We start from the raw sequence: 13,433 nt of genomic DNA, 5'->3' as shown, positions 1-13,433 counted from the left end.
TTTTTCTAAATTCTGAATAAACCTGATGCACTTTATCTAATTACTACTTGCCTTTTTCGAACTGGTGGATGTGTGACAAGACGGTTTAATTATTCATTAAAACTTTCTACTTGAGACCGGTTGTTTTAGTTTTTATATTGGTTATTATGGTAGTAATTTTATGTAACAGTACACCCGCGGTAATCTGGCACTGCACAATGTAGCGCTCGCTGTAATCCAACTAGTTAAATTTTAACTGCTATGCTCATTATAATTTGAGGGATGGTTTAGCCCTAGAGACTGTGGAGGTACCACCGTCACATCCATGTGTAGCATGAAGCACTTCTGCGTTTCTGTTAAGTTTGTAGATGCCGGCTGACTTACATATGACGTAATCATTTTAGTCCTTAGGATTGCAACGCATTGTAAAAACTACTACTATGGAGTAAAAGGCGTTATAGTAGTTATTTCGCTCAGTCTTGTGCAACGATTGCTGGATTACTGCGGGTCTAGACTACTTTGATACTTGTTTGAGAAAAAAATGTTGACAGACATCGTGTAATATGATATTATAATCTTCCCTGCTATTTCACCATATTCATGGATTCGTTCTCATGCTACATGATGTTTGTCGGGACTGTCACCTAATATGCAATTTTGTTTCTTATTACTAGCAAAGTGTGTGTTCTCAAATTTGGTAACTGTAATCCTAGACTTCTATAAATTAGAGCGTTATATCCGGAAAAGCTAAAGGTGCTTACAATTTCGACATAAGTTATAAGTTTGATTGTATTCCTTCGTCGCAATGTCGCTACGCTTACAGAAAGCAATTGAATCTGATTTGGGTACTACGTGATCTTTATATTAGTTAGTAGGTATGTAATTTAATGCGTTATAAGTGTTTCATTGTGTACGAAATGTTATCCGTCGACATACGCTAGTTCTGATCTTCATTAGTATTAGACATTAAATAAATTATCAATAAAATACCTACTTGTCTTTTTGATTAACCATCATTTTGATAAAAAGTATTACTTTTAGTTGTTATCAATTCTCCCTTTGTCGAGCCCTTATAAATCCATACCATAGACATTACAATTACACGACAAGGCGGTTTCTTTTTCGCACTTTGAGCCAGGGCTCACGGAGCAGTGCTGTGCCGCATTGGTGTATCCCAGGCCGGTGTGGTGCCGCAACGTTGTCACGCCGCAACAGTGGGACGTACGGTTGCAGACTATTAATGGAAATTGACATAATGTATAAAAATTCCTTTCCGCGCTGTCTCCATTGTAAGACCGTTGCGTGTGCGGTACATCGCCGGAACGTACACGGGTACACGGAGCGGGCAACCAACGCGCGCCGCAGATCATAAATGGACCAGCGCTACCCTGCTCGTTATTTATCATTGCTGAAACGCGGAAAAGGAGACAGACTTTTCCGAGGCGTTCCAGCTTAGTCCTCAGGGGTAGCAGCGCATCTGTGACTGGCCTCAGATAGGAATATCTAATCCTATCTGAGGTTGATTACGGATGTCCATGGGCGGCAGTAGTCACTTACCATCAGGTGGACTGCATGCTCGTCTGCTACTCCTATAATATATATATATATAAAAAGTGACAGTGAACAAATAAAACCAAAACCGTAGTAGTGCCTGTTTTATGTTTATTTTATTAAAACATTTTAGCATTAGATCTGTGTAAAGTACTATTATAAGTATTTCAAATATGTGATACAGCAATAAAATTATAAACGAAACTTTCAAGACAACTTAATAAACAATTCTACATAATTTAGAGTTTAGGAACTTGTAGATAATACATAGGTACATATCTAATACTTATGGGCCTATTAAACTATGTAAATAGTACTTACATTAATAGGTACATAATGCTAAAATAAAATACACCAAAGGCACCAAAAATTTGGTCCCCATTCGTAAACATTATTTTTGTCATGGAGATTATGCAAATGGATGACTTTTTATGATTTTACTTACAAAGTTTACGAACGTGTATGTGTAGGTACCTATTTTTATTAGACGATTAGTTAAATAATGTTAGGATGTAATGATCTCTATTAACAAGGCCCCGGTAAAACCTAGGCCTTTGTATCACAAAATAGCATTTAAATTTGAATTCTCATATAACACTTCAAATTAAATGAAACATACTCGTACCTACTCATGTCATACGCTAAAATTGTGTTAATTACATTTTCACTACATATAACATGCAAATAGATTAAAAACATTAAATGCAATATTTAATCTATATACTCTTCGTATAAAAATTCCCGGTGCTTAACGTAAGCCTATTTCAGCTTCTTAACATTGCGCTACGTAAGGGTACATTTACACCCGTCGTCAGGCGAACATGCCTATCGTCGAAGATCGTTACCTCTGTGTAAATAACTAGTACTGTGAGTTCGCAGACGATATAATTTGCCGGACGTGGTGGCAGTGTAAACGAGCCCTTATGAGAGAATGCAAGACTGACGGCGCAATAATAAAATGGCTCACGGTGAAGTGCGAGTGAAGCGAACAAAAATCGCTTCGAGTTTGATTGGGAATGTGGTTTCTATTTAAGCCCACAAAATGGCCCGTGTGACTCCAAAATCAGTATTAATTTAGTATCTGTTGGTTCCCGACGTGGACAGAACCTACTGAATGATTTGATAAAAATACTTTATGTACCATCTTCTTGCGATTAATACAAGTAGATGAGTTTGTGTTGTGTTCTTAATTATTATATTTTTATTAATAATTAGCGCGTTGAATATTTTTTGTTCATGACGAAAATTGCAGAAGAGTTATATACTTCTAAAATGTGTAAATATATTAAAATGTTACACCTTCATTCAAATAAAACGTAATATAAAATCTTATAAAAAATCTTATTAGATATTTTTATAACCACCTGCAGGAATATAATGATATGGTAATATGGTGGCCTTAAAGGCCTTAAGGGGTACACTTTCAGAATGGCATGTCTTTCTTTTGGTCGGACTATACCTCACGTTCAAATATTTGCAGTAGAAAAATATTCTTTGTTTTAATTCTAAAGCTCATTGAAAATGTGTGTAGGGAGATAATTTATAATCCAACATTTGTACCTTGTCTACATGGTTCTGTAATATTTTAGTACAAATACGTCTGTACTCCACGTGGCTCACACCTACAGGTGTGATTACACTGTAATAAAATAAAACATAATAGATGCATACACACTAATTACTATCTACTATGTAAATGTACGCAACAACAACATTCTATTCACTCAATTTGATTACTTGGGAATGCAATTGAAATTTCATGTCTAATATTACATCATAGATGCTTTCAATTTCATATAGAAACAACTTAATATCGAATACTTACAATTTTCTTTCAAAATATCACACGTACCTAAAATTATGCACTTCGCAATTTGCTCGAAACTCGTAAACTCGTAAAGTCAAATTGCTAGGCCTTATCTCCTATAAAACTATCACTCCTTAGTTCAATACAAACTTATTTAATATGTATTTAGAGTTTTAGGAAAGATATTTAAGGTATACTCAAGATAGCATCTTTGGTACCGAATACAAGCGCGAAAACACCAAAAATAGTAACAAGAATATTTTTCCAAATGAGGTACTGGCAGGGACCGAAGCCGATGTCCCAATAGGTGATGACTTCAATGATTGCAGGAACGATAAGTCCCAAGATGGAGAAGCAGAAAGCGCCAATGACGCTCATGAAGGGCGCGATGTTAGGCACCGCCACTGCGAGCATCACACACACAGTTGTCAGGATAGTGCGCATCACGTAGTCTGCGAGGTCTGGGCGCTTGGTGAACTTGTCCTTCATCCAGTTCCATACAATTTCTACGCAGACGAAGAACTGGAGACCGAAAGTGCAGTACACTGCGATGGCAATGGAGATCTGGACTATTTCGCCGAGACTGAAAGTGAATAAAAGTGAGATAAAATATTTGTGTATTTATATTGCTTTTCGGAAGACTATCATTATATTTTATATAAGGTAAATTGAATATAACTGCATAAAACTGTTTGCAAATTTAATGTTGTCCATCCGATGTGATACCTATTATTCGCGGTCATCTGTAATCAATTCCAAATATAATAGGAACCCAGCCTGAAGTGCATATATCATCACAGTACCCCGGGTGCCTTGAATGTTCTTATATTTTCTAACCACATCTTCCAAATCGAAAAATACCATGATGTGACATACGTGAATACCATTCGGAAAAGGTGAAAAGGAAGTGAAAAATAAATAAATTTAACTGTTATATTTACATTTTATGGATTTCCGAATCACCTTCTTGCGTCAAATTGAGGGTGATTGAGTCTTTAACAGATTCGCCGTACCGCAGGTAGCCCAGGAAGCCGAGCAGAATGTATACCAAGGTCACACCCGACATTCCCCTGTTCAGTACTCCGCATATACCGAGCATAGAGCGCGGCGTTTTCATCGCATTCTCTAAGGGCATGACCACACCAATAGCTTCCATTGCAAATATGGTGAGGGCAAAAAATGTGGGCCATTCCATAATATTCTTTGCTTTCGATACATCATCCATGTTAAGAGGGCTTGTGCCAACCAAGAAGTAAAAAGTGATTCCGAGGCCTGCACCCATGAAGATGTTGGCGATCATGCTGACTGGGGCCAAGTACTTCAGGTTTCGGATCCATGACATCAATATAAGCGGCGGCAAAAGAGTAACGATGTACAATCTGATCGACATTTCTCCGGAATGACTTTTAACGACCTGAAAAAAGAAAATATTTTTAATTCATAATATTCAGAGCTTATAGAATAATGTGGTCAAAGTGATGAGTAACACGGAATTAATCACATTAACCAGCTATTATATATATATTTTTTCAAAGACTTGGATAAAGTAATAAAACAAGTATAGGTAAATATTAATTAGAAAACTAAGCGAGCAGCGCGCGGTAGCATTCTGCGAGCAGGTAAGTCCGATTCACGATAATTCGGACCTAAACTATATGATTCGTAGTTACTGTATACAACAACCAAGATGACGTTGATACAACATGATTCAACCATAGATTAGTAAAGATTACTCACTCCTAACAAGAAAATGTACCCATAATGTATGTTTTGAGAATTGAAATAGTTGCGTAAAAAAGTTTTGCCACGTCTCCGTGCTAAAATGTCCCTAAAATATTTGAAATCATTATTTATTTATTATGTAAATTACGCAGTATTAGTTATTTATTCGTAAATTTTCTCTAAAAATGTTTTTGTCAAGAATTCAAAAAAGAACTTACTAATAAGCCGTTTGTGGCTTCATTCAATTTCAAGGCGGCGAAGTATCTTTACTAATCTATGGATTCAACATTAATAATTTCAGTTAATTGTAAGATTTACCGTTGTTCGGGCTCTTACAATAAAATTATTTATTACTTTGACTAACTTTAACATGCTATTATATATAACAGCCGAATAAAGTCATTAATTGATTACATTGTCTGGACAAATTAGTTATTATAAGTACATCATTATGTATAGTACCTATTTGATCACTTTGACCATACGAAGTTAGTTACCAAAGTAACATATACATGGCTACTTTGGTAACTAACTTCTACTATAGTGTAAGTATACTTATGGTGATTTAATTACCGCGGATATGTTTTCAGCGATGATGACCGTGTACACGGAGCAGGTACCGAAGTACGTAGCAAAGAGACTGACAAGAATGAAGATTCTGAAAAATAAAGTAACATATTTTAAAACAAATGAGTATATTACCATTGCTAATATTTTTAAATTAATCAATAACATCAATTATGCAACAACTTTTTTAATAGTATCCATATATTTTATAGAAAAAGTTTATATTGAAAAAATAAACCAATTCCAATTTCTATTATTTCCGCTCAAAATAGTTTCAAACGTCAAGAGCGTTCTTTATTCTTTGTTATGCTAACTCATACAACCGTACCAACCATTGGCTATAAGAACTTATTATAATAGAATAGATTATTAATTAAAATAATACTAATAATATCAACATTGCAATACATTTTTAACAATTGATTATATGTACCTAAAGGCGTTGGACCATTTTCTAATCCATTCAGGTCCATTATCAAAAGCCGCTTCCGCCACGTCTGGGAAGCTCATGTGCGTTCTTCTTGTTTTTTTGTACAGCACATGGGCGCACTTGATCTGTAACAAGTTGTACAAATATATATTTATTATTTGTTTATTTCAAAGATATCGTTAAATGAGTCTATCCAACTTTTGCCTATTGAGGATCGAGTTTACCATTTCTCGTAGGGCAATTGTCAAAATTCTATATTTGGTACGCAAATTCTTAACCGCAACGCAAAGCTAGCAAGCTAGGCATGTTAGATTCTAGAGATGCTAGGTACTTATTATCAGATTTATTCGCAAGGAATTTGTACTTATAAAGTAATGTTATGATTTTTTTACATGATGTAAATACGAAAGAGCATGCAGTCCACTTGATGATAAGTGGTCACTGGTCACTACTCTCTATGGACGTCTATGACCAACCGATCACAGATGCTTTGCGATTCCTGGGGTCTAAGAAGTTTCATCTGTATGAACATTCGCATTTAAAGGCAGCGCAATTGCTGGCATTACATATGCTAAGCACATAAACACATTTTTCAGTACACACGTTGAATATTACAGTTTTGAGCAATGCGGTAGTAATGCAGCTTTTGAACCCACGGCCCACCTATAGATTGTAAAAAACTACCGTCGTATATTTAAACTTCACATAAATTACTAAGGAAGCATTAGGTACCTACTACTTATTAATATTACTAGTAGAAGAGCGCAGTGACCATATACCTTCGCGTCAAGCGCATGTAAAATAAACCAAGTTGATTTGACATTTGGACCAATAACGCTACTGGATCTGACGTTCAATCCGAGCCTTGGGCTAACAATGAGTGGCTGCAAGCTGCAAGCCTTTCATGTCAAACTGCTATAGGTGCCACATAGTTGTTATAACGCAATACCTAGTTATGGCGTATTTCAGCTAATGTAAAAATTTTAAATAAATAGGGAAGGTATGGGAGATATAAACCTCAAATCATGGGATCTGATATATTAAGCTTACAAAATTATACAAAACTATAAACAAAGAACAAAACAAATAAATTCCGCGAAATAATGGCGTGACGATAGTGATAATACCCTACGAAGGCTACGAATAAGCAGTTATAAGCGTAAGGTATAAGATTTAATATTATTTATTAACAGGACCAATGTTAATTACAACTATTATCACACAGGACATCAGATCCTGGATTATATTTGTTCGTAGTCACCTTACATTCTGATAGCTTTTTTACTCGTATATAATATAGGAGTAGCAAACGAGAATGTAGTCTACCTCATGGTAAGTGGCGACTGCCGCCCATGGACATCTGTAATCAACACCAGATAAGAGATTCCTACCTGGGGCTGGCCACAGATGCACTACTACTCCTGAGGAGTAAGCTGGAACGCCTCGAAAAAGTATGTCTCCTTTACCACACCCTTCAAACCAGAACACGGCAGTGCTCAACACTGTTGTTATTAGGCAAATATAGCTATGGTAGTGGTGCCGCCGAAGTTGAACCTCAGAGAGTTTCGATCACCTTCCGAGTTACCAAGTCTTGAACGTGAACAGTGATGATCATTTAAGCTGAGTGTAGAAGAATTATACGTTGAAACCGATGGGCTTGTATCAGATAGCAGCTCAAAGACTAGGCACTATAATTACATTAGGCACTATATTTTCATTGTCCCTATGTACGACGACCTTTTTGTCTGATTGTAAGATAGATTAGCTAGATTATTCCAATGAATAAGTCTTATGAATAAGTTTCCCTGAAGATTGGCCCCTGGCAGCCTTCTGACATACCCATGGGTTCTAGCTACGAATCTGGCAGATATTTTGGGAGAAGATCTGTGTAAAATCGCAACCGCAGCCCAGCAAATGTCACTTTATCAACTAAACCGCTTATAATGAAATTAATTTGCATTTGATCTTTTGTATACAAAAATATAATAAATTTCGCAACGCAAAAGACGATAAAGAAATATACCAATGGCACGGCAGATCTAAGTTAAATTATTATAATAAGTATTATGTTTCTTTTCAATGTTAAATTGCCAAATTTCTTAGCACAGCTGGTTCTTAATTATTAAAGATTTCAAGGAAATAAAATATGTATAAGTACATACTTATAAATTAACGCCCGCTCTCTGGTCGACAATTTGTCTATTGTAATTTTAGGGAAACATTGGATAGATTGATTATTAGTAACGGATGCAAGTCGCGGATAGTTCTTAGCTGTTACAAGATACTTACGAGAACATAAGCGCAGTGGGTGCAAATAACAGCAACGAGGATGGTGAAGAAGATGCCCAATATCAGTCCAGAGCATTGAAAGGCTTTGGGCATGGCCAGGATACCTGTGCCGAGCGAGGCCTTCAATAGATGGGTTAGGGTGTCCATATTCCTGGAAATTAAATTTCATTTATGTACAATATTGTATATGGTAATGGCAAATCATAGTGTCGTCCCTGTTTGTCAAATGCAGTAACGATAAGGATTTATTTATTACCCTGGTGGTACCAGTATGTACCTATGTATCTTGGTACCCATATATCGGAATCTTGGTGTAAGAATTTATCCGCTAATTTTAAGAATATATTTTTATGGATGCCGTAACAAAGATAGAAAGCTCATTTTAGTAGGAAGTCAAGATATCAAATCATATTTCAATTATTATTTCGTCATTGTAAACCCCATAAGTGATCTTCGACGATGCAATGAAAAGTGGTACGATATAATGTAGACTTTACCCTATATATTGTACATTTATTATTAAATTTATATATTTAACCGAATAAATGTAGACAGGGATTTATTTTTAAAATATTTATAAATTTGTACACCTATAAGTTTTTCTTTTATGTAGTAGTAGTATGTAGTAACTTACGTAGTTTATACATAAATAATTTGCGTCACATTGATGATGCATATAATAAAATAATTATAACATCGTAAACAAGTAGGTATCTATCTAAGCATTATGTTTCGTTATGGTATATTATACGTATACATACATATAATAATATGTATTTGTATAATTGTTATTCAATATTCGTTACGCCAGCTAAGGCATTGCAGTATGCTGTACCTATACTAAGTGTACAAACACACTACTACAAATGCATCGCATCCCTACGTACCTACATTATTTCTTTATGTAAGATACACTACGGTTACATAGGCATTGACAGATTATGCCGTTAGGTAATGTTACTATATTCGTACTATATTTAATATTTCGTAATTATTTGAAATGAGACGTCAAACTATGTAGGTCACAGAACTTTTCGTGGTTCCACTACGGTGATAGCACCGGAACAAATACTTCTAATAACAGTGATAAGCGCTACTGTATTCGGGTTTGGAGGGTGAGATTAACGAGATATACGAAGCATTTCAGCTTAGTTTTTAGGGGCAGCAAAGCATCTGTAGTCCAACTGACATAGAACTGCAAGCGTTTATGAAGGTCATTATGAATGTCCATGGGTTGTATAGGCCTTCTACCATAAAGTTGGCTGCTTTCTCGTTTGCTACTTATATAGTACTAGCTGAGCCGGAAAACGTATAGCCATATAAATAAAAAAAAAATTGTACTACCCCTAACATTTAGGGGGATGAAAAATAGATGTTGGCCGATTCTCATAGATACCGGATAAGCACAAAAAATTTCATCAAAATCGGTCAAGCCGTTTCGGAGGAGTATGGCAACGAAAACTGTGACACGAGAATTTTATATATTAGATAATAAGAAAAAAACAACTCAAGCAGTATTTACACAAGTTATTAATAGTTATGTGTAAAGTACGAAGTTAATATAATATTGTACTTACGACGTAGGTTTGTCCAGTTTTCTTTCGGCGAACGGATCGAAATCTGACGCCTCGGCATCCTTGCTCATGTTGTATCTGTAAGAAGTAATGCTCACGTTACATCCACACTATCACTTGGAATAGGATCCCGTAGCTACCTTGCACGAAACTGTTTGCAATGTTGAAGGTGCTAATTATTATTTCTCATGACAATATCATTTGACTCTAAAGGAACTAAGAATAAATAAATAACTAATAACAATCGTATTATAACAAAGTATGTAGAATATCTAATTTAATATTAAAAGTTTAATTATGTCACCTCATTATTATAAACACACATTCACAAAAGTTCTGATCCACAAATTAAAATTGAGTCGTTCTATATGACTATTTATTAATAGGCTAACACTTGCACGATTCTATCGACTTTTCACAGCTAATACCGAGAGGCCATACGTTTTCGACCTGGGAAACCTGACAATGTATACAAACACTTAATTACTGGTATATACTGCCTTATGTAACGCGAGGATTGCTTATAATTTGTAGTAACCTCAGATATAATGTAACAATGTCACTTCTAACTTTGTGTCGAAATTGAGGGTAGATAACACTTTACCTTGCTAAGAATACTTTCTTAAGTTAATACCGTAATTGTTTTGTAAGTGTGGTCGGGACGAGAAGATTATTTATTATGATTACTGTTTTAAAAATTAAGTAGGTATATTTTGTTTGTCTATTCTACAAATAACACAATAATTAATGCGCTAACGATGTACAAAACATAATTATAAAATGTATTTAGAAGTGATACATTTATATAGAATACGTCTTTACGTACATAATAAACATTCAAGTTTCCCATTAGGCCCTCAGTTGATTTTCAATTGATTGAATCGTTTACCACTCTTTATACGATAATCAAAAATATACATTAAATGCAGTTGTAAGCAACATGTACATATAAACATGACATAATTATAATTTATATTGTGCCGAATAAATAACTGACTCTGCACTGTCACTATCGTGACCTGGTAATAAGAGTAAAATTGAAAGTGCTGAAACTGCTATTTTATAAATGAATAAAAATACAATATTATTGTAATTGAACTGCCAACTATGCATGTAACAGGTAGATACCTAATTAACGATTCTGCAAACTAAGAAATGATTCATTTTTCATGAGGATTAGAACTCACGCAGCGTTTTTCAGCCGTCTTGTGACGTGTAGAATATAAAAATGTAGGTATAAGGTTTCATATTTGACAATTTCCCCCTAATAAAACTTTATAAATTGCGATCTATGGTAAGCAAAATTGATTTTAGTAGGATATAATATCTCAAAGGCTAAGCGTTATCCCATAGGGTACGTCAGTACGCGTAATCTCATAGAGTACGTAAAGCGTAGTGGCACGCGAGAAAACGAAATGGCAGCTCATTCACGCATGTAACACGCACGAATAGCACGCGTGACCTAAAGACTTAATTTGCGACAAGTAACAAGAACCCCTACTGATTAATAAATATCTATTTATCCTTGTGACTATCTTAATCTATTTTTTTGAAATAAAACACTTGTATTGCGTTCTGTGGCAGGTTTACAAAGGGGTTCGCTATTGTTTTCAAAATCTATTTGTGGACGTGGAGACACTAGGTTGAGAAACCCTGTTTTAAGAAGTAAGTTTTGTTTTAAATTAATATAAATACCCGGTGCAAATAAATATATAAAATAATTTGTGGAAAGTGTGCTTTTCGAAAACTGATAAATGGAGCACCCCACGCTTTTTTTACAGTTAGGTATACTATTTACTGTTCCTTAATTGATTCCTAGATTGAAAATTATTTTCTACTTTTTAGCTCGTTTTATCATAAAAGCGTGTTTTTTAGTTTTTTTAAGTATATTTATTTTGATACCCTATTCGATAGGTTCGGTTAACTTTTTTTGCAATGTGTTACTATTTCGCGCCAAAAAACTGCCGTTTTGTTTCTTTCTTCTATAACCTATATAAAGGCACTCGAGTATTTGAGACGATTATAATGACACCTTAACTGTCAAAATTCATCCACCTGTTTGTTAGATCCGAGGGAATAAAGACAAAATACGCGCGAAACGTAAATTGCCCTAAGGGCTACCCTGCACAGTATCGCACATGCGCTGTAGCTATTGATCAAATCCAATAAGAGTTTTAAAACAAAAACCTCTATAGCTCAGAGGATAGAGCAATGGTCTAGCAAGCCATGGGTCGGGAGTTCGATTCTCTCTGGAGGCATTTATAATGTCGAAGGTCGATTTTTTGCTATTTTTGTGTTTTTCACTTTTTTCTTTTTATAATATGATAAAATGTTTAATAATCTGATATATCGTTTTATAATCTGATACAAACACGCTTGATAGAAAAAATGTCCTAAGGGCTACCCTGCACAGTATCGCACATGCGCTGTAGCTATTGATCACAGCCAATAGGAGTTTTCGAGATTTAAAGCATCAGCCTCCATAGCTCAGAGGATAGAGCAATGGTCTAACAAACCATGGGTCGGGAGTTCGATTCTCTCTGGAGGCATTTATCTCGAGAGGCGGTGATTTTTTTTCCGCTTTTGTGTTTTTTCACTTTTCTCTTTTTATAATGTATTATAATGAACTATAAATAAAATATTAGGTTGTATGTTAAATTGTGTAAAAAGAACAAACTATAATTATAGTTGAAAAATTAAAAACCACGCTAAAATCGCACAAGGAAAGTCGTTAATCCTGATTCCTGACGATCCTAATGAGTTGAATGGGATAAAATTATTAAAATTGTGTATTGTCATCGGTTATTGTAAGTGTTCAAAATTTTAAATTAATCGGACCGATCGAAGTCGGTAAAAATCGAGTTCAAAGATTCTGTTACATACATACAGGTCAAGCTAATAAAAGCGTGTTAAAAAGAGCCTATCCCTTTGTTTATAAAGTACTTTTCTTTAAAGAAATTGAAATGATCACCGTAGGCACGACGTGACTAACAATGTCAATATAGGTAATATTATTGTTTTTACTTACTGACTGACAATTTTTTCTTTGTTCTTTTCATCTCGAGGTAGAAAGGTCTCCAGCTCCTGAGCCGGAGGGATGCCTCCGTTTGATTCCTGTGTATATTACAATAAATTTCTAAATAAGCTATTACTGCAGGGTTAGCTGTTTAAGCTAACTAAGTGTGGTCAGCAGTGATAGCCCGAGTTTTTTAACCACTAGGTTAAGTAACTCGCACTCTTGATCGAGGGGCCCGAGGTTAAAATCCCAGGCACGCACCTTTGACTATTCAAGGGTATGTGCGTATTAGATATTATTTATCACTTGCTTAAACGGTGAAGGAAAACATCGTGAGGAAACCTGCATACCGGACAAATCTTAAAAAACATAAGTTTCAAAGGTATGTGTAGTCTACCAATACACACTCGGCCAGCGTGGTGGACTATGGCCTAATCCTTCTCTTTCTGAGGGAAGACCCGCGCCCAGCAGTGGGGCAGTAATGGGTTGATGATGAAG

At 35.3% G+C, this 13,433-nt stretch overlaps 1 protein-coding gene and 2 non-coding genes across 5 annotated transcripts in view; 2 read left to right on the top strand and 1 right to left on the bottom strand.

The window, feature by feature from the left end:
• Positions 1–1,621: 1,621 nt before the first annotated feature.
• Positions 1,622–13,433, bottom strand: part of path (solute carrier family 36 member pathetic) — a 36,478-nt gene continuing 24,666 nt past the window's right edge. For 2 of the 3 annotated variants that reach the window (XM_073074910.1, XM_073074911.1), the window contains exons 3-9: positions 12,948–13,033; positions 9,923–9,997; positions 8,346–8,496; positions 6,060–6,181; positions 5,633–5,717; positions 4,279–4,751; positions 1,622–3,920 (exon numbers count right to left, since the gene is read on the bottom strand). In XM_073074910.1, the coding sequence (XP_072931011.1) occupies positions 3,524–3,920; positions 4,279–4,751; positions 5,633–5,717; positions 6,060–6,181; positions 8,346–8,496; positions 9,923–9,997; positions 12,948–13,033 (1,389 nt within the window). In that variant the 3' untranslated portion in view covers positions 1,622–3,523. Of the gene's footprint in view, positions 3,921–4,278; positions 4,752–5,632; positions 5,718–6,059; positions 6,182–8,345; positions 8,497–9,922; positions 9,998–10,223; positions 10,423–12,947; positions 13,034–13,433 lie in introns of those variants that run through there. The other variant, XM_073074912.1, reaches the window with a different exon arrangement.
• On the top strand, positions 12,105–12,177 carry TRNAA-AGC (transfer RNA alanine (anticodon AGC)). The gene has a single exon. It is a non-coding gene; the product is annotated as a tRNA-Ala (tRNA).
• TRNAV-AAC (transfer RNA valine (anticodon AAC)) lies at positions 12,396–12,468 on the top strand. Its single transcript has one exon. It is a non-coding gene; the product is annotated as a tRNA-Val (tRNA).

This window comes from Epargyreus clarus, unplaced genomic scaffold (assembly GCF_041222505.1).
Source record: "Epargyreus clarus isolate Ecla_fem2 unplaced genomic scaffold, WU_Ecla_fem_2.2 ptg000007l, whole genome shotgun sequence".
NCBI classification, from domain to species: domain Eukaryota; kingdom Metazoa; phylum Arthropoda; class Insecta; order Lepidoptera; family Hesperiidae; genus Epargyreus; species Epargyreus clarus.
This window is presented reverse-complemented; position numbering and strand designations above follow the sequence as displayed.